Source organism: Typha angustifolia, chromosome 4 (genome assembly GCF_048772165.1).
Source record: "Typha angustifolia cultivar Huaian chromosome 4, ASM4877216v1, whole genome shotgun sequence".
Classification (NCBI taxonomy): Eukaryota; Viridiplantae; Streptophyta; class Magnoliopsida; order Poales; family Typhaceae; genus Typha; species Typha angustifolia.
Genome location: NC_133242.1, coordinates 3692282 through 3719887, shown reverse-complemented (window position 1 = coordinate 3719887; position 27606 = coordinate 3692282). Strand labels below are relative to the sequence as shown.

The following is a 27606-nucleotide window of genomic DNA, read 5'->3' as shown; positions in this document are numbered from 1 at the left end:
AAAAAACAGGGTATAAACTGAAATAAGCATATATATTATAGTATAGGGTGTGAAATAAAAAAATTATCTTAATATTTTTATCCCGGCAATTTTATATATGTTACAACATCATGATCATCTCGAGATGAAGGAGCCGATGATCCCGGCGATGATGGCCGTCGGATCCCCGAGCACGGCCGAGATGATCACCTGCACCGCCATGGCCGCCACTTCGCAGCACCTCTTCACCTTCCCCTTCCCCCTGTGGTGATTCTTCCCCACCCCTCTTATGCTCGGAATCCTAACATAGCTCCCCCCATAACTGCCCCCGGCCCCGCGATCCTGGTAACTACCCCCATAACTCCCACCGGAGGCCGGCACCGCCGCCACCCCCCTCTTGCCGTAGTAGATCTCCTGCCAGCTGTCGACCAACATCTCCGTGACGCACGCCACGTGCAGGTTGTAGCTCTTGCACGCGCTCCGGTAGCTCCAGCTCCGGCCCCTCCTCCCGCACCGGTGGCACGTGGAGCCGGTTTTCTTGTACAGGAAGAGCCTCGCGCCGCCGGCGACGTCGAGCACGTGGGGGAGGGCGGCGCAGCAGGGGTGCAGGTCGAAGCCGCAGGTGCGGCAGTGGTAGACGAAGCCCACGGCGTCGCGTCCGCAGGCGTTGCAGTATCGGGGTGAGTCGCCGGGGGGCCGGGGCAGGAATACGAAGAGGCATCGTGGATAGAAGGGGTGGCGGAGAGTAGAGGAAGCGGCGGATGCGGCGGCGCAGTGGTGGTGGAGGTCGTAGTCGCAGGAGCGGCACGAGAAGCGGGACCCGATTCCGGCCTCCTTGCAGCCGTCACACTTGAAGGGGTGGTCGGAGAACTCCGGGTATAGCTTATGGTTAGGATGGCTGAAGTGGGTGATCTCCGTCGTGTACTTCATATCATGCGTTTGGTTTTAAGATAGATTTTAAGAATTGTGTGTTTAAACTCTGCTACATCGAATACTTTGAGCTCTATTTATACATAGAGTTTGAGAGGAGAAGAAGAGGAAGAAGAAGAAGAAGTGATAAGTTGCATCGGTAGGTTGGCTTGAGAGAGAAGGATGTTGGGAATATATTCTATGCTCTTTTATATAGAAAATTACATGACATATTGACATTCCACACCTTATCTTTTTTGTAAATTATAGTTTCTAGTATCCATATTTTAGATATTTTTCATTTTCCATTTATAAACAACTGTTAGCATCACCGTAGTTTTTAATTTATTCTACTTCTTACTGTCAAGTTTATGACATTTTCTTATTTATTTATCTTTTCTCTTTTTTTTTAGATGTTTGCAATCTCCAAATACTTAGAAACTAAGACATGCTAATCAACCAAAGAATATTATACATCCATATGCCCTTTTTTGAGGCACATTTCTGTTATCCCTTTGTGCCAATAGAAGTCCAAAACAGGGGCGTCAAATATAAAATTGTGAAATTGTAGGGTGTCAAAGGTAATTATTCCATACTATTATTGGTGCTCCGGAGTAGATAGTGATTGGCCGCTAAATTGATCGGCGGCGAATCATGGGTTGCCAAGTAACCTTTTTTTCCCCTCTACAGTTCCTCATGCAGAGGATCCGGTGACAGGAAAACAGTGCGTGGCATTCATGCATCATATGGCGTAAGAATTTGTTCCACGTCACCTATCAAAAAAATTATTCGAAATTCCTAAGACTTAAAAAAATAATATTTAGTTTAAATAGTTTGGTGGTAAAAAATAGTCGTTTCCATTTATATATTTTTATCATTATTCCTATTCCCTCCCCCATAGAGGTGGTGTTATTTGCAAATTTCCCAAAAAATTATTATTTATTTTCACATAAATTCTCTCTTTTATTTCTCATATTACACTATTTTATTTAATAATATAATTAGATGGAAGTAATTATTTTTATTAATGATGGTTATATGACGTGTTTTCTTTATCGAGGTGTCACAAAAATTGAATAAGAGTAATTATGTGGGAAAGAAAAGATATGCAGTGAGCTCCTGCAACGAGGGCTGCAGAGGATCCGCTCAGCAGAGATGGTTAGGATAGGAGAGGATTTGGTAGGCAAGAGCTGGAGTGCCTCCAAAAGTATTAAGCTTCGAATAACTCTGGATGCTGGGAGGATAAGTTAATGTTGGATAGAGTAAGCGTTTTATATTTGAGAGCAGTTAGGATCTTGGTTACCTTCATTCGATTAATATTCCTAATTCCTAAGTAATTCATTTATCTAACTAAAAGTTGGTCGCTGGAATTTTTTAGTCTTGGAAATGTTGAGGAGATTGATACTAGATTGGCATATTCTCGAGTTATTATTAACAAGTTATTCGAATCATAATTAAGTTTTCAGGTCGTAAACGAATTGAACTTAAATTAGTTAAGCAGGTTGATGCAATAAACGTGAATATGATCCATCATTTAATAATCTAGTTAGTCAATTTATGACCCGAATAGGACTATATCTGATTTAGACCTATTTGTCAGCAATTGCTACCTTTAGGTATTATATTTAGGAGGTTAAATACACTCAAAACTCCGGAACTATCACCCCTTTTCGCATACAATTTTTGTTCTATTAGGTTTGTAAATTATCATGCGCAAGTTATGTGAATAATTATGTAACACATTTATCCTTATATTTTGAAGATAAAAAGGGAGAGAAATTTTAATTACCAGAATAATCTGACCTTCTTAGAAAGATAGTTTGGTGGGTGAGATGTTTTTAATAGTTTAAAAAATTAATGTGTAATAAAAAAAAAATTAGAGAATAATTATTCCTACTATCATATGCTAAAAGTATTGATCATTGTTGTTATGCTACTTTCTTTAGTTTTTCTTCTTTTCGGCTGAAGTTATAATCTGCGGAAAAGTTACAACCTATCATAATTTTGCCTGTTGGTTTTAAAGGTTAAGAATGATAGACGCCAGATCTTCAGAGGGGAACAATTGGGAATGATGTTTTTGTTCTTGTATAAAGAGAAGAATAAGTGTTAGCTTTGAGGGGAATAACCCCAGCGGATGGTGGATACCACAATGGCTATGCGTTACACATCAGACTTATTCTTGGTGCTCAACTATCCAGGAGGGGGGGAATTTATTCTGGGTGTCTCATGGTCTGGTTGTTAGAAAGGGTGGGGTTATATTATTGTTGTAAGTTGTGGCATTAATAAAAAGAAAAACAAAAGAGCATAAGAATATTACAAGGATAGCACTTATGGAGAACCAATAAGTAATAAAAGATGTTATATTCCACTTTATACTTATTCCTTCCCTAAGACAGACGAATTAGCCAAATAGCTCCTTATCTTCTGAATAAAAAAAAAAATTAATTGATGCAAGGAAAGAAAGCAACTTGAGCTACCTAAGTTGAGCAAGATGCAGAGGTTTGTTTGCTAATGGAGTTGTGCTCCTATGGTTAAAGAGTTCCAATATCGGCACTCCTCGGACCATATTATTTGATCCATTTTGCAATTTAATTGCCCATATGTTTTCTACGGTCGATGCACATTTTGTTATATTGAACTGCATTCAATTTACTTTCGCGATACATACTGGAGTCTACTATTGCAAATAAAGAAAACAAATACAATTAAATTACAAAATTCCCCTGGTAAATCATCTAATGAGTTCTAACAACCACAAAACAAGAAAGTCAAATGAAATGAAAAGGGCAATCTTCAATTAAACCACTACAAACTGAGATAAAACTGTGAGACTGCTTGATGTCATCGATAACATATATTATTAAAATGTATCATGTTTCTAGAAAAGCAAAAATTTCAACTCAATAACCATGAAGTGCTAACAAGTTAAACATAATAAAATCCCACAAGTGTCTTGCAGATACAATGCACTTAAATATCAAGGCACTAATGTCTTCTACATCAAGCTTTCCATGTCGAAGAAATCCGACGATGGATGAGCAACTGCAATCTGAAGGGAAAAAGAACTACATAAGAATGGGCATATTATAGAACATAAAAGTATGAATATTCTGCACATATATCACAAGTGGTTCAAGCAAACAATGGAAGATTGAACACATTTATAACAAAGCCATCAATACACTTCTTGATGGCGGGGATCTGCCAAACAGTTCGGCCCAAATTGTCAATAAAGCTTAAAAGGGCTGCTCAATGAGTCTGCGTAATAATAGGTAGTTGGGCAAGATGAAGGACCTTCAAGGATAAGGAAATTGGCCCCCTTGCATCTTATCAAGGACTTCATTTCCACTTGTGGCAAAGCATCTAATGTATGATATTCGAAATCCTCATTTCAAATGGAATCAATTATATCCACATTCAAGTATTCAACTAACAACTTGAGTATGATATAATTACTTGCATTGTTTCTTTAGCTCCGGGTGATTCCATTGCTTAAGAGGAACAGGAGAAAAGAACATGACAAAAAGATCAAGGGAATGGCATAATACTGAAGAGAAACTATATCCTCTTCCTGTGGACAGGTGTTTTTCTTTACAGATACCATAATGGATCCATATTCCATACCATCGTTGGTGCTTCAAGAACAAATTATTGATACTTTTAGGACATATTACTAAACCCTATTTCATCTAATAATACACTAGTAGCAATCTTACTGGAAAAAAATTAACTTTCTTATTGTCCTAATGCCTCACGTTCCACAATAGTCTAAGAAATAATACAATATAACATGGGAAAATCCAATAGCCTTGTCGCCTTCTTCCATAAGCTTACCCAAATCATGGAAAAAAATGCAAAATAATAGGTAAAATTCGAATAAAGGAACGACCTTTTTACCGGAATTAGAGTTCGAGCTTGAGCTCTTCATTCTCCTGGGTGAGGAAATGGAGGACGTAGGGGGTGACGCGGATGACGGCAATCCACGTGCCCATGATTGCCAAGTGGGTCTTCAACTGCTTGTACGCCGTCGCCTTGTCCGGCCTCCGCGGTATAGCTCCCAAGAACATCCTTCCTTTCTTCTCCCCCACTCTCTCTCCTCTTTCTTCGTGGCTTCCTAAAACCCTAGCTTTCGATCGAGTCGATGGCTTTTGGTTTGATCTGAAGAGACTAGTATCTATATATATATCTGGACGCGTTCCCGAACTTGGGCTCAGTTAGCCCGGCCCGTTAGTATTCATGGGCTGGACCTCAGCAATGGGATCCAGGTTTTGGTTGATTAAAAAGTTATTCTATTATTTTGGGTATAAATAGATAACATATTTTTTAATTATTTTTAATATTTTTATTAAGGATCTCTTTAAATTTATTCTCAAAAAAATAAAAAAACACTCTAAATAAGAAGCTTGATTGAGTATTCGAGTGTGGATTGCATATTTATCTCGTGGAAAATAATATAAAAGCATATGATAGAATAAAATAAAATAAAATAAATATTTCATTCATTAAAAAAAAATATTCGTATGTTAATCTGGGATATAAAATTAAGTAGTAGGTTAATATTACGTTGTTTTCTACATATAATTTAGCATTTTTTTTTCTCTAAATACGGTTTAATAAAAGATTTAAAAATAAAAACAAACAACAAATAATAAGAGAGACAATTTTGAAGATTTACATACGTAGTAAAGGGAGTTAATTTGCTATGTAAAATCAATAAGGGAGGAGGGGTTGATGTAAAAATTAGCAATAGTGCAGGGGTCTAGTTATAAATTATGTCTAAATTTTAATTAAATTTAATTTCCTTGAGCGTCTCGTGTACGCAAACGAGGACCAATATTCACTGTCGGACCCACTCGGCAACTGCAACGTGTCAGTCCATTTTGTGACTCGATCAAATCCCGCGGAGTCGTGGGGCCCAACACTGAGAAGATTCTAACCATGGAACGTGGGCCCCACGGGTCCAATCATTCCTCGCCCGTTCATCCTCGTCCCCTTTCGGGAACGCCCACTCGTTTTACTCGTTGCAAATCCAGGTTAATTTGAAATCAATTTTAAAAATTAAATTCGAGCCAATAATCCGTATGCAATAATATTTTTTTAACTACGAGATTACAATAACCTAAATTAAGAGAATAATAATAAAAAATAATTAAATGTACACCTGGCTTTTTCTCCAATTATTTTATAAAAATAGAACTATATAAGAGGCTGATATCATAGCACGTGCTATGCACATCGTTTTACTGTGCCATTTATATGGCTAGGTAGTATTACTTATTTTGACTTAAGAGTCTGATTTTAAGGATTAATTTTATTATTTGAAAACTTTTACCTAATTATTATTGTCACCGAAATTATTATATTATTTTACATATTTTTCTTTTAAAACTAAAAAAGAGAGGTATTTTAGTTATTTACATATGTTTTTTTAATTAATAATGATTGTAATGATAATTTTAAAAGAGTCAAAAATTACTAGTGGCAATCATGTAATTTTATTTTATATAGTTCCATAGATAGTGAAATTATAATATTTTAAAGAAAACTCACTTAGCCACACGCACTAAGACAAGTAGAGTTAATGGTCCTAAGTAGGTTTAGGACTCACTTACTAGGGTGTTTTATAATTAGAAATTAAACGAGAAGAAGAAAACTCACTTACTAGGGTGTTATATGTCAATAATATATTTTTTAAAAAAATTGTTATATATATTTTGTATTTACAAATAGGGTCCTATATTGTATCCGACCATGATAAACAATTTTTATTTAAAATATTTAAAATGCCGCTATTTCTTTAAGGGCACCGTGAGAGCTCGTTCATCTTTCTGGTTTTGGCGAAATATAAAACGTAAGAGTGAACAAATTAAATCTGGCTAAAAATTAAAGTGGGTTTATTTTTATTTTATTTTTTAGGTAATGTATTTTAATAAGGTATTTTGGATAATATTAATTAAAAATAGTTTGGTAATTTACTGTAGTTAGCTTAACAATAGAGTAGATTATATAAATATTTAATAAGATATAGGGTTTTAGTTGTAAATAGATGCGAAGTAAGGGTTCTAAATGCAATTTGTCCTTTTCTTTTTTTTTTTTACTTCGAGCATTGCTACTTTTCGTCTTTACTCTTTAGTCGTCGTCACTCGAAGTCCCCTCACTCCCGCGTGCCCAAAAAGCTACTCCTCCCCCCTCGCAACTCCCAAGGCTCGTGAGTAGGGTTAGGGTTTCCGCCATGGCCGAGAGAGCAGCACCTTAACGATTCCGTCTTCTAGGGTTTCTAATCTTCGCGATGGCGGCCACTGAGTACTCCTTTGCGATCGAGTACCACGGACCTCCCATTCTTTACGAGATCCCCGAGGCGATCCCCATCGAGATCGAGCGGATCCCGATGGCGGCGGTGGCGCCGCCGTCCACCGCCGCCTCCGACACCGCGATGCTCCTTCCCGTCGTCCATCCTCTCCCTTCTCCCGTTAAAAAGGCTACAGCCGCCGCATCTCCAACGTCCGTCATCGAGAATCATGTCGTAATGGACGGCCCTGATGGCGAGGTTTCCGGAGAGGTCTCCGGCGAGGTCGGCAGCTCGGGCTTGCTCGGATTCTCCTCTTGCCACGAGGAGGGAATCGAAAGCTCCGGCCTTGTCGGGTCCTCTCTCCCCGGCCGGGTCTCGACCGACTCGGGGTTGAGCTCTGAGTTCGACTTCCACTCGTCTGCGTCCGGATACGACGACGATGATCTCATGGCTCCGACGAAGAAAGCCCCACTGGTGACCTTCCGAGACTCTGCTAATTCAAGCGCTTCGGCTTCGCCGGGTGTTGTATTTGGTTTTGGTCATGGAAGAAGAGAGGAATCCGAGATTGGTTTAAAGAAGGGTGCTTGCCACCGATGCTTGAAAGTCAGCCGGTTCACGGAGAAAGAGGCGTGTTTGTCTTGCGACGCGAAGTACTGCAGTGGATGTGTGTTGAGGGCGATGGGCTCGATGCCCGAAGGGAGGAAATGCGTCTCTTGCATTGGGTATCCGGTTTTGGAGGCGAAGAGAAAGAGTTTGGGAAAGTGCTCGCGGTTGCTGAAGAGGCTATTGAGTTCGTTGGAGGTGGATCAGGTGATGAAGCATGAGAAGAACTGCGAGGCGAACCAATTGAGGGCGGAGGATATTTGGGTAAATGGGAAGAAGTTAACGCAGGAGGAGTTGGTGTTGTTGCAGAACTGTCCGTGTCCGCCTTCTAAGTTGAAACCTGGATTCTATTGGTATGATAAACTCTCTGGGTTTTGGGGAAAGGTAATCTAAAATCATCCATATCCTTATGTCTTTTGTTTCATCTCATACGAAGATAAATCCATCTTTCTGGATCTTGGTTGTGAAAATTAGGAACTTTTATTTGGACATGAACATCATTGTAATTGTAGTTCTGTTATTTACCTCTTCACATAGTTAGTCATCTGTTGGCTATAATGTGGATGAAAACTTAACAGGAAGGACATAAGCCTCATAAAATTATTAGTGCACATCTGAATGTTGGGGGCACTCTCGACCAAAGAGCAAGCAATGGAAACACAGGGATCATGATAAATAATCGCGAGATCACAAAAGCTGAGCTGAAGATGCTTAAGGTCTTTGAGTATTTGATTATTATTATTATAATTTTTGCATTTTGATGTAAGATAGGCAAATTTATATGTATATGAATGTGTTTCAAACTTTCAATTGCAGTGGGCAGGAGTCCAATGCGCAGGGCAACCTCACTTTTGGGTGAATGCTGATGGGACATATCAAGAGGAGGGCCAAAAGAATATAAAAGGACAGATTTGGGGCAAGGTGAGCTCATATTAATATGTTTTTCTTCATTGTTTTGACTCATCGAGATTTATAACATGTCTCATACATGTTTGGCAGCCTATAATGAAACTGCTCTGCCCGGTTCTATCATTACCCTCTCCTACCAAGGCCAGAAATTCTTCTGGTGATGATGTGATTGACAACAGAGTGGTGCCGGATTATTTGGAGCGAAAAACAATCCAGAAGCTTTTGTTGGTTGGGGATATTGGATCCGGGACGAGTACCATATTTAAGCAGGTATTCCAGAGTGCATCTTTCGTGACACATGCACACACAAATACAAGAAAGTTATGCATAAAATAGCGAAGGAAATGTGTCATATAAATGTATGGAACTGTAAATGGTTGTGTAGAACTGTTCTAGTAGATGAAGATCATTTTTGTCATACTCAGAGGAAGTTGTTAGTAGCACTATTTATACTAAAATTCAACCTAAGTGAAATTGTTGGAGCGCATGAAATTCTAGCATTTTAATAGGAAGAATTCTTCTTGGACCATAAGCTTACTTTGGATATAGCTTACATTTGTGGTATTTGTTTGATGCTTGATGATAGCAATATTATACTAGAATTCAACCTAAATGAAATAGTTGGAGCACATGAATTTCTAGCATTTTAACAAGAATATTCTTCTTGGACCATAAGCTTACTTTGAATTTAGCTAACATTTGTGGTATGTTATTTGAAGTTTGATTCTTCTATGAATCTATACCCTTATTTAATCTCCATGCATTTTCATTATACAACCATAATGACAACAACTTAATCTCGGTGTTGTTTCATCATCTTGATATATTATTATATGTAAAGATTTATTATTATTTTTTTATTTGAGCAAAAGCCAGAAGGCCCAGTTTCATTACAAAAGCAAAAAAAAGTCGCTATACAATGCTAGTAACCCACATACGTTATCTAAACATCAACTAAAACATACACCACAATCAGTACTTACACCATATTTATAATTTATCCACCGACACAGCCTATTCAACCCCAATCAAAATATCCTAACTCAAGAATCCTTCCAAAACTTTATCCTCTTTTCAGTCGACGAATTTTATGCTATCCCTATTTTGAAAACATTCCCAGCTTGTACTACCCTCTAGAGAGGGGAAACCTTGCCAAAGCTTTTAAGATTTAAAGATTCCATATTTTATTCCTCCCATTGTATCTTTTGGTTAATTACCTAAGTCTACATTTGATTATCCGAATTCATCAACGCCCACTGCCACTTAGCTAAAAGAGTAGCAATCATCTCTTGAATTTTTTTTAACTCCAGAGTTCCAGACTCTTTTTTCCCACCTTCTCTTAGTTTGCTAAATGATATCCTTTAGCCTCCTCCACAGCTCCTTTCCATAAGAATCTATCCTTTATTAAATTTTTTTTGACACGGACAGGAACATTTGTATATAATTATGATTGCTCAACAGAATCTTGTAATGATCTCTTTCTATATTTGTCCTTTGTCGACACAATGATCATGTCCATGTTTTTTAACTTAAAAGTTCTGTTATATGTAAATATATTTTTTCATCTTGTTGATTTATTGAAACCATCATCTACATATTCAACTTTTTGATGCCCGATTTAAATGACCCTTTTAGGCTAAGTTCTTGTATAGAAGTATTCCTTTCTCAGAGGAAGAGCGCCAAGAAATCAAGTTTATCATACATCGCAACATATACAGCTATCTAGGTATACTACTTGAAGGGCGTGAAAGGTTCGAAGAAGAGTGTTTGGCTGAGAAAAGAAAAAGACGACAACATTATCCCTTAGGCACCGGTATGATCTGCCGTTTTAAATTTTTTAATTGTTATTGTGTTTCACAACATTTTTCTTTCTAAGTCATTATTAATATGGAAACCTCAATGAATTATAATTTTTAAGAGATGGAAAAAATCTTTTATTGACATGTGAGCCCCTGAGGTGCTTTATCATAAAGTTTTAAGCAAGGTTTCAAAACTCGGTACTGGGATTGGTATTGGCCATTAGAAAAAATGATACATATTTGTTGTATCGGCCACCTGTATCGAATCGGACTATTTTTAATTACATAAAATTTAAAATATTATTTAAAATACAGAAAAATTCTAAAAAATAACAGAAAAATAAGAAATAAAAATTAGCCACAACTGAACTTTAAAAACTAAAAAAAAAAAAAACTTACTCAAAACTATAATGAATTTTGGCTTAAATTAGACAAATTTTTATACTCGTAATTTATTACTGTGGAACAACATTAAGAGAGAGATCCCTTTGCTATTGTTCTATAGCAGTAAAAAAGGAGTCAAAAAGTGGATGAGAAAGAAGAAAAAAATTGAGAAAAAAGAAAAAAAAATATAAGAAAAAAAAATTATTGGAGTTTACCAAAGTGTGTGGACTAGCCAGAGGGACTCACTAGAACGACAGCCAAATGAATTCGATCAAGTGTGAGAGTAAAAATTAAAAATTTAAAAAGAAATTAGTGATGATATCAATTATTGTTTCTTAAAAAGAAATTAGTTGATGATATCAATTATTGTCTCTTAGGTTAGATACATTTTAGATTTGACCTGAATCTTAGAAAAATTTATTTTAGTCGATATTGTTATTTTTAGATTCGACTTGAATCTTAAAAAATTTATTTTATGGTGATGTACAAACTTCTGATTTTTATTTTACAGTATTTGTCCCTGTGCTTGTCTGTTAGTCTTTCCTGCAGTTTGTCATATGTCAGACAATCAGTCCTATCTTCCCTTAGTTGAGCTAGTTCTGTCATATTGTAAATGCCAGTTCAGGTTAATAATATCAGCCGGTTTTTTTAAGTAACTATTTTTTAATATAACACTTCTCTGTAACATGTTACCAACCCTATCATATCTTTGTTTCCTAATGCTAATCGTCATAACTCATTCTTCAGTCTCTTAGGGTATGGGAACCCTACATTTAAGGTAGTCAGTCCCTCCTGTTTAGAATCATTCATTAAAACACTTCTTTAAACAAAAAAAGTAATTGCAGATTTGATCCCTTATATATAATCAGTGTGTTTATATACTAGTGTATTGAAAAGCAGATTATGTGGCTGCATTGGTGGGACGTTCCACAACCTGCCCCGCAAATAGTGTATGCGGCTCGCTCTTGTCTGTCCAACCGCCTTGGCAGGCTTGCTGATCACCTCTTCTAGTAGTAGGTCAGATCAGACTAGCTGGTTGGGTTTACTCTTATCAGTATAGTTTAAAGAACTCATTCTTGCACCATTTGAGCCCTAATCCTCTTAAGCTACCTTCTCTTTTGAGCGGTGGACAGTGGTGGGCGGAGGTATGCCCCCCCTCCTCTCTCTCTCTCTCCACCCCTACCGGCCACCTCCTCTCCCACTCTCTTATCTACTCCCCTCTCTCTCTCTCTCTCTCTCTCCCCCCCCCCCCCCCCCCCCCATTGGCTAGCCCTCCGTTCTCACTCTCTCGGCACATACGACCATTGCAGTCCTCCATTTACAGTGATTCTTTTTACAAGTAACCACCCTACACTTAACTATGCAATATGCTTTCTCTTATTAGTCACTATATTGTGGGATCCTAATCATTACCCATTTAATCTGCTGGTTAGCCTTTATTGTGTTATACATCATATATGGTTGTCATAATATTTTATATATTAAAAATGCTAGACTATATAACTGCCTGAATACCGTGGGGCACCACTTGAAACATTGTACATAATGATTCAGTACATATTATTATATCTAATATTAGTTGTTAGATACTTAGATATGCTTATCTTGTTTTGGCCAGTTGAATTTATTCTCTTAATTGGTGCAGCGCCCCTATATGTCTTGTCTATTTCTCTTAATTTGCTTATTATGAATATAATTAATCATAAAGAACTATATTTTTAGACTGTTTGTTTCCAGTTCTTCTTGAAAGATATATACTATCATACTGAGCCGGTGTTACTTGAATTTACCTTTGTGATGACAAATTTATTTTCTAGTCTATCTAACCAATTTGTTACATGATGCTATATATTGGCTGGTCAATGTCTGTTGCATTTTATTGGTGCATGATATATTCCAGTGTTTTCTCCCTTATATCTAAGTTCATCTGTTATGAGGATTATGAGAAAAGCTATCCTCTATACTTGTTAACTTCTATTGATGCATTTTTTTTTGTTAATTTTCTATAGATTAGTCTGTCTAGTGTGGTTTAAAAGGAAAAGTTTCTTAATTGCAGAAAATGATGAATTAGATGATTGTGATGAAGTCACTGAATATTCCATTGGTCCACGACTGAATGTATTCTCTGATTGGCTTCTCAAAGTCATGGCTTCTGGTGACCTTGATGCTATTTTCCCAGCTGCTACTCGTGAATATGCTCCTGTAGTCGAGGAGTTGTGGAATGATGCCGCTATTCAAGCTACATATAAACGGAGAAGTGAATTACAATTGCTTCCTAGCTCTGCCAGTTATTTCCTAGAGCGGGTAAATTGCTCTCTATCTTCCTAGTCTTAAGCTTTCTTATATTAGATTGAGCACATAGTATCTGATTGATTATTAGTTATTACTTGATTGTTACTAGTTCTTGCTATTGTTATAGAAGTTCTATGGTAAGTAGGTAACCTCCCTTCGCTTCTAGTTATATGCATTCAAGGTAACAAGAAATAATTAAATTTCAATTTATACTTTTTCTTTGATGTTGTGAATCTTTTATTTGGCATGATAGAACCATGGTTAGCCAGATTGGCCGAACCCGATCTTAATCCAGGCCAATCTAAACTCTCTTTCTCTCTTTCACTCTTTCTTCTCGCTCGTCCTCTTTTTTTTTTTCCTCTTTTTCTCGCTTTATTATATGGTCATTATTTCTTTATGGAGAGATCTAGCTCCGGCGAACTCCGACATATTCCGGTTTATAAATTTTTTAATTTTATTTCTTTATTTTTCTCTCAATTTTTTTATTTCTTCCACTTCCTTTTTCTTCTATTTTCTTCTTTTTCTTCATTGCACCATGGTTTTTCTTTCTTTTGTTTGGTTTTCTTCCATTCGCTTTCCTTTTAATCTCATCTTCTTTTCAGTTTTCACTACATCATATTTTTTTTTCTTTCTTTATTTTCTTTTTTTTTTTTATAATTTTTCTGAATTTTTAGAAGTTTTTCTATATTTTTAAATAATATTTAGAATTTTACATAATTAAAAAGTCTGATTTGATCCAAGCGGTCGATATGATCGATCTATCCGATACAAATCGTTTTTTCGGAAGATCGATCTCAATTGGGATCCCAATTTTTCGAACTTTGAATAGAACTATTAGATAACTCAAATTTTTAGGGTTTTTTGTGTGCATATACACCTTTCAATTTTCTTTTTATTTACATGTATATCTCTCTAAAATTGATATTTGTTTGGAAAATTTACATGACACTGTCTTTTAATGAAATTATGGTTTACATCCTATAATTTTACTATTTGTAAATCGAGCTTTATAATTTAGCGAATATGTGCATAAAACACCATGATGTTAGATCTGTTAGATAAACTTAACCAAATATTTGAGTTCAGTTAACTATACAAAAAAAAATTACGAAAATACTCTCATCGAAGTTATACTTACCAAATCTATGTTAACTCAAACCCAGCCCAAATAAACCCTGCCTATACTAAGGGTATTTTAGTCATTTAGAAATAAAATCTTTTTAATTAACGGAATATTTTGATGGTGTTAATTTAAATCTAACCTATAATATTTTCTACACATATTCGCTAAATTATAGAGTTCGATTTATAAACAGAAAAAATGTAAGATGTAAACCGCAATTTAATTAAAAGGCAAGGTGCTACATGCAAATTTTTCTATTGGTATATATATCCCTCAAAACACGATTTTTATATGTATGCTCATTAAAACTCTTATTTTTTGCATGAATACCTTTTTGAGCTAACTAACAGCTAAAAATTGAATAATTTAAATGTAAAAAGATAAAAATATCGTTATTCTAGTTTTTAAGCATTTCTCTTAGTTAAAAGATATTTTCATCTTTTTTCTATCAAATTATTCAAACTTAAAAAGTATTCAAAATGGTATCTATGCAAATAACATATCTTTTGAAGGATATAGATGTAAATATCAATTTTAGAGGAACATACTAGTAAATAAGAGATTTATTAAGGGTATACATGCAAAAAATACCTACTTTTTTTAAAGGTAATATGGAAAAAGTTGATATCTGAGCTTTGCAGTTCTACATATATCTTGGAAGTTCCACTAGCTCAAATTTGGAATCTTGGATGATGTTTTTAATAGAACACTGCAGTGCATGTGCATGATTGTGCTTAAAGAGTGAGGCTGCTAGCTAGCTGCATTTGGTGCCACTCTTTCCTAGTAGAATGAAAATGGGAGCAACCTGGACATCTTAATAATCAATGCCAGCAGGATATTAGGCTCCTTTGAGTAGTTACATGGAAGAGGAGGTGTAACTACATGCAAAACTGAAACAAATTAGTAAATTTAGTCACTTCTAATATAGACCCTGTTCATTCTATGTTGAAGGATGTCATATCCAATAACAATTAATGCATCAATAGCTCTAGATTTAAGGTTGTCGTGGTCAGGTATGTGTCATATAGTGACTTAAAAAATGATGGAAAAATATCAGAAGAGAAGATATGTGTTATATAATGCCTCAGGGAAAGTGGCTAACATGAGAAGGGTTCTCTTCGGTTAATAATACAAGAAGCTCCTAAGAGGTCCTAACAAATTGAGCCATACATGAGCAGCTTGGCCTTTGGTGCCCAATGGCTTGGTTCTAGCTCATTTCTTTGATGGACTACCAGAGCTCTAGCTCCATGGGCAGCTCAGGTTATAAATATTTACAAGCTTCAAAAGTGATGGCTTGCATAATTAGGTTAAAGCATGTTCAATAGGTTGAAAATTTGATTAGCAAACAAGCGATACTGCATAAACACTAATTCCAACTTGATATTTTGTGCATTTAGTCTCCAGCTTGTTACATGTACATGCACACATCCATACACCGCATAAATCTATCTGAGGACACATGCTTATATGCATAGACACATAAATCATGCATGATATATATATATATATATATATATATATATATATATATATATATATATATATATATATATATATATATATATATATATAACATGAATGTTTGGTATTTGCTCCATTTTGCTTTGTTTGGTATTTGCTCCATTTTGCTTGTTTTCATTCCTAGGTTGGACGACTTTAGAAAATGAAAAATGCTTGATTACTCTAAAGCTGAATAGATTTAATCAGCTTCACCACATGTAAAATCTGACATTGTCCTTGTGCTTCATCCAGTAAAGAGTTAAACTTACGAAAATATAATTAAACTAGAAATCATGCATAATAATCCTACTGAAAACTTGTCCAAAAGCTATCGTGGACAAGATCTTTATATAAAGTCTTGATATTTCAATATTATGAGTAATCCAAATTGCAGTATTACTGTTTTTCTTTAGCATTGATTGATGCTTATTGTACCACTGTTTCAAAGCTTGGATATTGCAGATGTGATTGTGGAAATTCATGTATCTTGGGATCTTGGATTATCATTTATCGTGTCTCACTGTCATATGTTGTATACAGTTGTTTTTAAGTCATGTTAGTTAAACAGGTCAGGAGGCCTTTGAAATGATTAGAATTTTCTTCTGGAAAGTTTTATGCTTCCTTTTGTAGTCATATTTTGTTGAATTTTTCTTTGCAGAGAAAGTCTTATTGAAGAAATGGCTTTTTATGGAAGGCAAGGTTTTACTTTCTGAAATCAAAGACCAGGTTATCAATCTGTAAATATGAGTCCAAAAAGCCATGTAGTAGGGATATCCATTTTGTAGTGACTAGTGAATTGAGTATGATTCAGGGAAATATTCAGATAACAAATAGCACCCCAGATTTTAGTAATTCATGATTAACAATTTAAATTCAACCCCACCTTTTTGTCTGTAATTTTCATTCGACACCCTATTGTTACTTTGAGAACTGTCCTTAATCCTTTACTATGGTTAATTTAACTATATGGATGAAGTTCCTTAATACCCATGGGTTACTTTAGACAAGGGTATTTTAGAAATCAAGGGAAAGGCAAAAAAGGAAAGGCAAGAGTATATTTAGGTATTTTAAAGTTGAACTTTGTATTTTTGATGGACCATTTTGTTGGAGATTGGTAAATTTTAGTTAACCAAGAATGCCATATGAAAATTATAGGGTTTAGGGGTCAGATTATAGATAGCTTAAATATGAGTCAATCATCACAAAATCAATAAAATGAATGGTGTTATTTGGTACTTCCCCTAAGATGCCTTGTCTAATGCCTCTATTCTCTTCATTACCCTCTTCTTGGTCTTTTCATTTCTTTCAGCCAATGATATATCTTACTTCAGCCCTCTTTCTTTGCCCACCTCCGATGTATTACTGCTCTTATACTCATATCCCTATCTTTCTTTGCCCACCTCTGAGTAAGTCCACTTTGGGCCTCAACCATCAATGGTAGCATCTATGCACCTGAGGTTGCAATAATGGTTAAGCCATGATCTTTAAATAGTCAACTATCTATCCGCTAAATTGCTTTTAACTAGTAAATAGGCGTATAACCAACATTTCATAATACAATGATGTTCGTCAGTGGCTGTTCGGTGGAAGGGGTTGTAATTTCCAGGAGACTGATTGATGGGTTCTGTTTGGACATTTTGCCAGTGCTCCTTATTAACTTACGGTCTTGTTTCTAAGAAAGAAATTATGGGGCACACTTATTTCTTGTCCTTTATGGGCAATGCATTGTTTGAGTTTGCTTAGCTGATAGATGTAGAATAGCTCCTCAGGCAAAAGCATTGTTTATTTTTTATTTTTTGCCAGCAGGTATATCTTGTGTAATACTGTTCTATCTTTATTCTTGAATCATATGGCTTTAACTTCTCAACTAGAGGTACTGTGTAAATCTTTTTCTTCTCTGGAAGCAAATGGAACCTTCTACCTATGTAACCTTACATCCTGTTATTTGTAGCTTTATATACCAAAATAATATACTTGCTAATGGGGAATAGATGTTAATCTATATAGTTATATTGAGAATTCTAAAGGTTTAATGTTAATTTTGATGTTTTCCTTTTCAGGTCGTTGATATATCAAGAGTGGAGTATGAACCCTCTGATAAGGATATCCTCTTTGCTGATGGAATAACTTCATCTGATGGACTAGCATGCACACAATTCTTTTTTCCCCTCCTGCCTTCTGATGGACGCAGCAGTGAAGATGCTGATCAGCAGGATACATTCCTAAGGTCAATGAACTGTTTCTCTAGTGACGATATAATATACTTTCTTGTTTGACTTGAGATAAAATGTTGCCCGACGTTTGCAACTTGTGAGACATAGGTATTTATTGATGAGAATAATTATCTTTACAGAATAATAACATAGGGAAGACAAGAAGAATGTTGACAAGTTCCTATCCTATAGTGTGTCCACTCCACCAAAACCATGAGCTTTATAAGCAGTGCCTACTGATAGGGTGCTTCCTCTGACAAGCATGCATATGATTATCCCCTTGTTTGAGATGTATATACGTGGCATAATATGGAAAAATAAATGGTTCTCAATAGTCATTTCAAAATGGGACTTCTGTTATTTGTATCTAAAATATAAAACATCATCATTCGTGTTGGTTATTGAGGAAAATAAGAACAAACAGTCATGGATTGCCATAATTTCTTGTTGAATATAATCATATGCTTGCATAAACTGCATGTGCTACAGGTATCAGCTAATTAAGCCAGATCGCAAAGGCTTAGGAGAGAATTGCAAGTGGCTGGATATGTTTGAAGATGTCACAATTGTCATTTTCTGTGTCGCCTTGAGCGACTATGATGAGTACTATGAAGATGCTAATGGAGCGAGCATTAATAAGATGATTGAGAGCAGGAGGCTTTTCGAAAACATTGCCAGCCATCCTACCTTTAACCAGATGGATTTTCTTCTGATACTCAACAAATTCGATCAGCTAGAGCAGAAGATAGACACATCTCCGCTGACCTTATGCAGTTGGTTTGATGACTTCCATCCAGTGGTAAGCCGCCACCGTTCCAACAACTCCAACAGCCGAAGCCTCCACACAGGTGCAACCATAGCTCAGCAGGCATTCCATTACATTGCCGTCAAATTCAAGAGACTCTTCTCCTCTCTTACTGGTGGGAGGAATCTGTATGTGACATCAACAAATGGACTGGACTCAGACTCTGTCGATGCGGCACTGAGGTATGCACGAGAGATTGTCAAGTGGGAGGATGAGAGGCCTGTGTTTGGATCCAGCGAGTCGATGTATAGCACTGAGCCTCACTCTCTATCTCACTGATCGTTGTTGGCAGACAATGTTGTAAATAGCTGGTGCTTCTTATTGTATCCGTGTTGTCTACAGTGTGTATACATTATTTGTACTAGTCGAAATGGAGAGGAGAAAAATGTACTCCAGTCTTTTATAAGCCAGTATTGTAAGAAGTATCACGCTAGTTGACGCCCCTATGATGTACAGCAATATGAAAAGGAATTCTTCTCCACGAGAAGCTTTCCTTCTGCTTTCTTCTCTTTTTTTTTTCATTTTATCTTTTTATTTTGTGTGTAACCAATTTGACTGCTTTCATTAGATTTTATGGACTTCGATCAAACTCAGATCAAATTGATGATTGTGTGCATAATATAATGATTGATAAATCCATTGACGTGCTTGTAGGATCTCTGTTTCATTATAATCCTAGGGATTCTCTAGTTGATGATTCACACGGCACGGCAATATTGGGAGAGGCTTATTTAATAATTCATGATATTTCTATATAAATTAGGTCTTTTTTAAATATATTTTACAATCAAATATTTATGTATGTATATTTAAATTTAAAATTTGGATAGATAAATCATATAAGTTATGCATTATTATTATATATCAAAGAGTGTGATAAAGTTATGCATATATATTAAATAATTTTTTTATTATAGTTACTATATGTATTCACAGATTAATTATTAAATATAATTTTTTGTATAAATCTATTTAAAGTGACTATTATATTTTTATAATCAAATAACAAAATATAAATAAATAAAAAATCTTTATGCACCAAGGAAAGAAGGCTCGCTCATATTTGGTTCCATGGATTACTTTTAGTATATAGTTTATAAACCATATACATACATACATACATACATACATACATACATACCTATGTGTGTGTGAAAATAAAACAAACTAAATCATGAGTTAACCATGCATTTATCAAAGAGATGCTAAGGAAACAAAGCGATAGATCCAGGATCCCTATCTAATTCTAGAAGTAAACTACGCCTCATTCTAAAACCCCAAACCCTAACTACTCTCTCCCTCTCTCTCTCTCTCTCTCTCTCTCTCCAAAATGGCTTGGCGCGGCTCGATCTCGAGATCGCTGGTCGCAACCGCGAGATCGGCTTCCTCCTCCGTCCGGTCACCTCCCGCAGCCTCTCTCCGCAGCCCTCCGCCGCTCGCCGGCCCTCGCCTCCAGCGCGGCCGCCTCTCCTTCGCCCCTCCGAGGTGAAAACCTTAGGCCCGACCCGTGGTCCTAAATCTAATGCTAAAGCCTACCTATTGCCTTCCATCTCTCCCACTTAAAACTGTTCAAATGGCTTATATTTGCAGGCCTTTGGAGGCGTTAGGTTGCGCCTCCAGCCTCCTCCCTCTCCATAGCGCGGCGGCTCTTCCTCGCCTCACCTCGCACCTCTCGGTCAGTGCGAGAGCGTGCTGCGAGCTCTCTCAGGGTACCTTCCGTCGCACTTGTCAAGATCGCTAATTTATCTCCTCTTTGTGAGTCATATGATCAGTCTTACTGCATTAGATGTTGCTCTGGTTCGATGACTTCTTTGTGATATCATATTAGATGGCTAGAGCCTAGAGCTAGATTCTCGTGTTGTTTCTGTTCGCGTATGTTTTAAAAATTCAAAAAATTTGAGTTTGGTTGATACACGGAATTGGAATTGAGATTTGATAGGGAGAGACGGGAAAGATGGTTGACGCAAGAGACTGGACGGCGTCTGGTGGAAATCCTTTGTCTTGGAAAAGTGTAGGTTTCCTTCTTTTATTATTGTCTTTTCGCAATAAATGGTGTGGGGAGTGTAAATGTAGAGAGGAATTTCGAGAAGCTCGATAATTTGGAGAAGAAGTAAGATGGAGTAAGCGGTCTATACGAGTCTCTCGAAGAATCTCACTTCATCAATATGAATATTTATGCAAAATTGCAGATTGGATATTCTTTCTCCTTTTATGCAAGTTATATCTCTATCACTCACAATCCTTTTGGCAAATTTGTCTTGAAATCAAAGACCCGGCTAACTGGTTATCCTAATGTGAATGGTTTGAAACTTGTTTCTTTCTGTACTGACATATTGCTAGTTCGTCGATTCTACCTATACTTCTGTATCATGTTTCAATCATCACTATGCTGATGGAATTTGAAAGAAACCATAATATTTCTGTTCAGTAGTTTGCTTTTTTGCATCTTTTCCATCGGGATATATTGGAAAATCCCATGAGAAATCCTTATTTTTTCAAAATAGGATTGAGAATTGTCAGGGGAGAATGATAAAGATGGGTAATACAAGAGAGAGGTCAACATTGCATTGAAAACAGGAAAATGTTGCTGTTTGTTGAGACATCTAAGTTTTCTCATTTCTATACTATTTTTCCATAAGTAAGTACTTGCATGAGATATCATGCGAAGAACAAAAAAAGAGAGAAAATGGTGAACCATGTAATGAAGCAGATAAGCCTACAAGTAGGTCAGCATGTATCTGACAAATGTATCAGAAGGGCCACACACTTAAAATTCTTTCCAATAGCTACATGGAGCTTTGTGGAGCCCTACACAACCTCAGATTAGTCAGATGCTGTCACTACTAGTTGTCTTCCCAATTTAGGGCCTTGTTTAAATTGTCAGAAAAAGTATACTAATGACCTTTCAGGCTTGGTCTACAGTCTCTATCCAACTGTTGAATTTTTTTTTCAGTTAAATAGCACATTCTGGTTTTTATGTGAATTGCCATTGACTTAAAGCTGCTTAAACATTTTGTTGTTGTATTTATACTTTTGTTCTTTTTCTGCAGGTACTTGAAGGTTGAAGATTGGTGATTAGTCCTTTTTCTGAAGGATTTGGAGCAGTCTTAATATGTCCATTGGAATCTTTTTATCTTAAACATGAGCTGCAAAACTTGGAATGCCTATAGGCAGCCTGAATTCTTAAATGAAGTTTTGAGTTTTTCTCAATCAGGGACACGAGTTTCATAATAATTGTGCTCGGTAGTCTGTTGATGGAATTGTATCAGATTTGCTATTTTCCTGATTCCTGTGAAGGTCTACTCGTAATCACTGGATGTCCAGGGATAAGTTTTTCTATTCGAAGTTGGAAATATGCAAACTTGTAGCTACAATCCTATTCTGTAGGAAATCTAAAGCGAGGAAAGGAAAATAAGTAGCCTTTTTGTAGTACTGGATGTAAATGTGGTGGTCATCAATCTGCAATCAATCTTTCCAGTTTTTGACTATCCTTGTTCTTTCTAGCATCAAATATTACTTTGCTTTGTTATCTTAGTTATGACCGGTTTACTAGTAACCATTCTTTGCCTAATGCAAGACAGTCTACTGCCCGACCTTATTTGCAATGTGGTTAGATTCAATATTTGGTGAAAGAAATCTATTTGTTGGGAATTGTTGCCCCTAGGAGCATAATTCTAGCCTCTACCTTGGATACACAAGCAGATCAATCTTTTGAAGAAGGTTTAGAAATTAATGAATAGTTTGTGTAGTAAATGGATATTAGTGAGTTGGTTGTGATGCAAAAGAGATGGGTTTATTAGCAACAAAGTTCACTATTTTGGCTTTGTTTACATGCCAAATCTTTTTCTTGCATTACCATCACTTGGAATGCCTACTTATTGGACACCTTCCAATCTATTAACAGTGTTGTTAGAGTACCTATCATTGAGAACGGAGTAAATCTCATGCATATATTATAAGCATAGCTGATGATTAACAAGATTAATGTCTGAGCGAAGCTACTGTTTCAAAGAGTAGCAAGTAGTATCCAAACTATGCCAGTTCTGAGTAATAAACTAAGGCTATTCTGCCGAAGAAAAAGAAATCAAACTTGTCCAACTACACAACAGCTCTTGCCCTGCATAACTGACAAGAAATCTGAACCACATGAACGACTTATAGATGGACATTTATTGTGATTTCTTTCTGGTTCCTCATCAGCTCAAAGAGGCAGACATCTTCTTCTTTCAATTTGTTATCTCTCACGAAGTATTTCCAGCTTCCATGGAGTCCTCGTGTCTGTTTCGTTAAAAGGACTGAAACACGCCATTTGTTGTTCTTCTTCGGTGTGCAAAGAATAATTTCTCGACAACTAGGTGGGAGGTGTTTGACTGCAAAGCCCATAGGGATGTTCTGCGTAATACAGTAGAATAAATATCAGTAGATAAGTGGAAATCAAATAAGAAGTTATTACTCTTCGCAAACAGAAGGCAAATAACAATGAACAGAATTCATATAATGGAGTATTACTGTCGATAACTTTGAAATAATGTAGATCAATAATAAATGTTTCAAAATAGTTGTCTCATTAATTTCAGACTGAATCAAACTCAAAATAGAATTACACACCATTGGATGCTTGATATGGAAATAGATTCTTCATCCTCATCTGAAGAACTAATTAAATCTTATCATTTTACACATCAGTGTTAGCTTATATGTATTGAGACTTACCAGAAAGCCATTCTTGAAGGAGACATTGGTGCGGCGCATAACCGCTACAAAGAAAGGATTTCCTAGTTGAATAGCAAGAGCCAACTGCCTTACTTTCTCCTCGTGTGCATTAGTTAGAATGACCTTCCTAGATATAAAATACCCAACATTCTTAGACATCTCATGCTCGTCAGACTCAAGAGACTCCTGCTTATCATCACACATTGCGGCGTTCGAAGTCCCTACGTCCTTTCCTAAATCATTTTCCAACCATGCAAAAGAAGATAATTAGCATAACCTCAATATTGTCATCATACTGCGAAACTACATTCAATTACAAAGTATCATGGAACATCAATATGTATCCCTGTTTCAGATATACTGGAGTAGAGGAGCAAAGTAACCTACTAGGTCTGCCGATTGCCTTCTTTGGATGCAGGGAGATCCCTTCATTCCTCTTCATATCTCTCTCTCCGAGGCATGAGTCAAGCTCCTGATCTATGTCTACTCTCTCATGGCAAGCACTTGAAGACTTCTGAGGCTGTAGTGCTATGTGGACACCATGTTCAGATTTGCTTGAGGAATAAATATCAAGTACCTCATGGTGAATCGGTTTATTGATGATTTCCACATAATCATCACTCTTCTCTTTCTTCTGGGAGTCCTTTTTCTTGATAAGAAAAGAAGTGGCTTTCTCACAACCACTCGCATCAAAGATTAAAATATCAAAGCAAGAGTTTCCACTATATTTAAACACTAAAAGGTCACTCTCCTCTATGCAATGAGCCCTAACAAACTCCTTCCATCCAGATTGGAGAGCTATGTTACCTGAACACTTTGTTACTCCCACATCCCATACTTCACCACTAGGGGCCTTCAGATGAACAGTCTCAGAAATCACTCCTTTAAAAAGGTTGGAAAACTTCTTTGGTATAGTCTACAAGAATAAGAAAAAACATACAAAATGCTTAATTAACAACAAATATATAGAAGTAAAACGATAAATGGCTGCAGAAAAAGAGGATGAATGTACAATATCTAACAATAAATGCAGCAACTTGGTGTATGAAAAATTTCAACTAAATGTTAGTTTGTAATATACTTGTGATCTCAAGTTATTTTACATACTTTACTCTGAAGAAATATGAAACCTCATGCTGCCAACTAGAGATACTACTCGTACAACTAGTAGTTCATCAATTAGTTTTTCAGATTTCTAAAGTACGAAGAGGTTCAAATCGTGATTAAAAAATTGCAAGTATTTCTTATGATCAGTATCTCCAACCATGATAACAAACATACAGAAACGAAACTTTACCATGACCTTCAAATCATGATAAATAATTTTCTTTTTGCCAGTATTTCTTATGATCAGTATCTCTCACAATGATCAAAAAACAGAAAGAAAAGAGAAGAAACTTCACCACGCTGCGTGCAAAATCCGACATCATAACCTTGAAGAAATGCATCCTAGTTTTGTCCAAGTGATTCCAGTAGAAATGTTCCTCCCACTCCTTGCAGCTCTCACAGCCGCCATGCATCTTTTCCAAGTAAAATTAAATGGAGAACAGAAGGGGAGAACCAAGTCAGAAAATGAAAGTGAGGAAGAGGAACTATCTAATAGCTAGAGAAGACTTGTACTAATGTTCCTTTTCTTTTATTTTTTGACAAATAACAATATGACAAGTTTGACCATCTGACACGAGGAATTATTTCTTTCATTTAAAGAGAAGAGGAAGTTTGCTACCAGGTGAGTAAAATAGCAATGATAAAAGCAACAGTACCTCTACCTTCTATATATGTTAGAAGGCCTTCAATTTGGAACAATAAAAGGAAGCCCGCGTTCAAGTACTACTGCAGAAAAAAAAAAGTACTCGTAGTACTATACTGTTCATGGCTATTTTAAAGACTGAAACAGCGATTTTCACTCAATTAATAACCACTGTAACGATATGGAAAACTGCCAGAATTCTAAGATTATTAAAGAGTAATTGCACCAATGAAGTAAATCTAATTCTAATATAAAGAGCACCTCAGAAAATTTAAAGAACATCTTTCCAGTTGATAAAGTAGTTATATTCCTCACATCATATGACTGAACCCATTAAACGAAACATCTCATACGCTGAAAGAATCAAGAATGTATTCTGTGCATTATATGGATATGGAATGCCAAAATTACAGAGCCAAAGCTTTGTTAAGAATAGCTATCTACATCACAGCACCGCATGTCTCACAGAGAGGGAGAGATGGACTGTGAGAGAGATGGAGAAGGACGGCGAGACAGAGAGAAATGATGGCGAGAGAGAGAGAGCTTACATTGGTCGCCGGAAAGCTAGTCTGCGTGATCTCCAGCAAGCCGCAGGAACTGAGTCTGGGTTGATGGCCGGTAGGCCGTAGGAAAGCGAGCGTAAGAGAGGACGAAGACGACCAAGTGCTGTGAGTAAATATGGAACGCCAACTTGTACGTAAGGATTGCCTGCAAGCAAGATACATGAAGTTTGTACAGCGGACCATGGTAGCCTATGATGCACAGCCAAGTCCATAGACGGCAACAAATTGCTGCATTCTTGACTGCAGCAGTAGTTCCTGGAACACCCAGTACGTAGAGAGTAGTAATTAATGCCGCAGTACCTCTGCCTTCTAAAGGACTAATCTGTGAAAAAAATAAAGCTTAAGGTCTCAAATGACTAAATGAGCAAACCCTAAGTACGGAGATTGCCTACAGTTCCGGATGTAGAAGTTGTACATATTAGTGCGCTTGATATCCAATCGGAAATAGCCAAAGAGCAGGAACTGCAGGAAATTCCTACACACTGCAATGCGAAATGAGATCATCTAAAATGGTAAACTGGGGAAGCACGGATCGAGCTGAAACAGAGCATTGTGATCACTGGAAAGGAAACTAACTTTATTTAAAGGATAGTTTGTTTAAATAAAGAGAATAGAACAAGAGTTGGTGTTAACTCTTAAGACTTTGATCACATACATTAATGATGATATTAGCCCCCACATTGCCTTGAAATAGAAGAGGAGGTGAAGTCATCCATAAAGGCATTTATGAAATAGAAGTTCTGGAGAGAAAAGAATGAGTTCTCTCAAGAAATTTGAATTCAGATAAACACTGCATTTTACTTATTTTATAATTCACTCTTTGTTTATTAAACTTTTATAATTTGATTTTTATTTTTTTTATAATTTTTATTTAATATTTCGACGTTATTTTGACTAACTAATGTTGTTACTAAAATATCCTTGCTTTGATGAGAGGTTTGCAAGAGAAGATGGAGTAAGTAAGTCAATTATCTCAAGAGACTCTGATTTTGGGAATCAAAACCTCAAACTTAAGCATCATAATAAGTTAGCGAGAACGATAAAGAAAATGGGAGAAAATGATATATGAAGAAGATACGAGTAATTTATATATTTTATAAATTATTTAGTATATTATAATATAATATATTTTTTATTAGTACCGTTCAAATTAGTCTAGGGTTTTAAATAAAAATTATAGTTTAAAAAGAGGGGGTGGATTATAAATTTTTTTAGAGGATGTATGAATTATAAGATAGATTGCATGTAAGATGTGAGTTATAAAATAGCTAAAATGGGTTGCTTTTATGTGTCTGATGAAATGAAATAGATAAGACATTTTGAGAGTTACAATTATACTTTACCTTCTTAGTAGGAAAAAAAATTGCATTTAAAACTTTGTCTTTTCACCTATTCACATTACAGTTTAATATTTAAAAATCAAGTTTTCTATTTTATTAAATATATGCCAAAAAAAATTAATGTTAGTTTTAAATAGAGGACATGACTTGTAAATATTAAAAATAGAGATTTTAACAAATCACATCCTATATTTTATCTATCTTGTGATTCGTATTCTGTTTTTAGAAATTTATTTTCTTCTAATGTTTATTTAACATCCTGAATTAATTTAATCAAACAATAATCAAACAGAACGATACCAGAAAGAAAATATTCTACTATAATCCACTATGTAATTTATAGCATTCCTGAATTACTCTTGTACTCATCTCTTATTTTATTCATAACTTGAATATCCATAACTTATTGTATTTTCTCAAACTATAAAGAACATC

At 36.0% G+C, this 27606-nt stretch overlaps 5 protein-coding genes across 9 annotated transcripts; 2 read left to right on the top strand and 3 right to left on the bottom strand.

Moving 5' to 3' along the window:
• Positions 1-17: 17 nt before the first annotated feature.
• On the bottom strand, positions 18-971 carry LOC140759391 (protein VACUOLELESS GAMETOPHYTES-like). The gene has a single exon (XM_073095941.1). The coding sequence runs from the start codon at positions 907-909 to the stop codon at positions 115-117; it is 795 nt and encodes a 264-aa protein (XP_072952042.1). The 5' UTR covers positions 910-971; the 3' UTR covers positions 18-114.
• A 2735-nt stretch (positions 972-3706) lies between these two features.
• Positions 3707-5030, bottom strand: LOC140759207 (mitochondrial import receptor subunit TOM6 homolog). Of its 2 annotated transcripts, none has more exons than XM_073095703.1 (2): positions 4778-5030; positions 3707-3937 (listed from the first exon to the last, which is right to left on the bottom strand). In XM_073095703.1, exon 1 carries the CDS (start codon positions 4953-4955, stop codon positions 4791-4793), a length of 165 nt encoding a protein of 54 aa, XP_072951804.1. In that variant the 5' UTR covers positions 4956-5030; the 3' UTR covers positions 3707-3937; positions 4778-4790. The 2 variants fall into 2 exon arrangements, with proteins under 2 accessions (XP_072951804.1, XP_072951805.1); XM_073095704.1 differs by having other exon boundaries at positions 4786-5030.
• A 2001-nt stretch (positions 5031-7031) lies between these two features.
• Positions 7032-19313, top strand: LOC140758733 (extra-large guanine nucleotide-binding protein 1). The gene is made up of 8 exons (XM_073095002.1): positions 7032-8164; positions 8359-8496; positions 8597-8701; positions 8780-8959; positions 10325-10502; positions 12929-13176; positions 17848-18014; positions 18490-19313. The coding sequence occupies exons 1-8, from the start codon at positions 7178-7180 to the stop codon at positions 19082-19084; spliced, it is 2598 nt and encodes an 865-aa protein (XP_072951103.1). The 5' UTR covers positions 7032-7177; the 3' UTR covers positions 19085-19313.
• A 701-nt stretch (positions 19314-20014) lies between these two features.
• LOC140759168 (uncharacterized) lies at positions 20015-22293 on the top strand. Of its 2 annotated transcripts, XM_073095656.1 has the most exons (4): positions 20015-20290; positions 20396-20514; positions 20745-20816; positions 21856-22293. In XM_073095656.1, exons 1-3 carry the CDS (start codon positions 20136-20138, stop codon positions 20765-20767), a joined length of 297 nt encoding a protein of 98 aa, XP_072951757.1. In that variant the 5' UTR covers positions 20015-20135; the 3' UTR covers positions 20768-20816; positions 21856-22293. The 2 variants fall into 2 exon arrangements, with proteins under 2 accessions (XP_072951757.1, XP_072951756.1); XM_073095655.1 differs by lacking the exon at positions 20745-20816 and having other exon boundaries at positions 20396-20560.
• Positions 22294-22781: 488 nt separating this feature from the next.
• Positions 22782-26014, bottom strand: LOC140759570 (B3 domain-containing protein Os12g0592300-like). Of its 3 annotated transcripts, none has more exons than XM_073096169.1 (6): positions 25817-25887; positions 25288-25351; positions 24922-25038; positions 23906-24434; positions 23519-23751; positions 22782-23197 (listed from the first exon to the last, which is right to left on the bottom strand). In XM_073096169.1, the coding sequence occupies exons 3-6, from the start codon at positions 25036-25038 to the stop codon at positions 22961-22963; spliced, it is 1116 nt and encodes a 371-aa protein (XP_072952270.1). In that variant the 5' UTR covers positions 25288-25351; positions 25817-25887; the 3' UTR covers positions 22782-22960. The 3 variants fall into 3 exon arrangements, with proteins under 3 accessions (XP_072952270.1, XP_072952269.1, XP_072952268.1); XM_073096168.1 differs by having other exon boundaries at positions 25282-25351; positions 25817-25885; XM_073096167.1 differs by lacking the exon at positions 25288-25351 and having other exon boundaries at positions 25817-26014.
• Between the last annotated feature and the right edge of the window lie 1592 nt (positions 26015-27606).

Bases quoted from the DNA above. Each gene is read 5' to 3' on its own strand.
- LOC140759570 (XM_073096167.1), bottom strand. From the start codon at position 26,014: ATGGTCCGCTGTACAAACTTCATGTATCTTGCTTGCAGGCAATCCTTA. The intron at 25,039-25,816 runs GTAAGCTCTCTC...TACTTGGAAAAG, and splicing joins CTAGCTTTCCGGCGACCAAT to ATGCATGGCGGCTGTGAGAG. The intron at 24,435-24,921 runs GTGAAGTTTCTT...TTATTCTTGTAG, and splicing joins CGGATTTTGCACGCAGCGTG to ACTATACCAAAGAAGTTTTC.
- LOC140759391 (XM_073095941.1), bottom strand. From the start codon at position 909: ATGAAGTACACGACGGAGATCACCCACTTCAGCCATCCTAACCATAAG.
- LOC140759168 (XM_073095655.1), top strand. From the start codon at position 20,136: ATGGCTTGGCGCGGCTCGATCTCGAGATCGCTGGTCGCAACCGCGAGA. The intron at 20,291-20,395 runs GTGAAAACCTTA...TTATATTTGCAG, and splicing joins CTCTCCTTCGCCCCTCCGAG to GCCTTTGGAGGCGTTAGGTT.
- LOC140759207 (XM_073095703.1), bottom strand. From the start codon at position 4,955: ATGTTCTTGGGAGCTATACCGCGGAGGCCGGACAAGGCGACGGCGTAC.
- LOC140758733 (XM_073095002.1), top strand. From the start codon at position 7,178: ATGGCGGCCACTGAGTACTCCTTTGCGATCGAGTACCACGGACCTCCC. The intron at 8,165-8,358 runs GTAATCTAAAAT...AAAACTTAACAG, and splicing joins TCTCTGGGTTTTGGGGAAAG to GAAGGACATAAGCCTCATAA. The intron at 13,177-17,847 runs GTAAATTGCTCT...TTTCCTTTTCAG, and splicing joins CCAGTTATTTCCTAGAGCGG to GTCGTTGATATATCAAGAGT.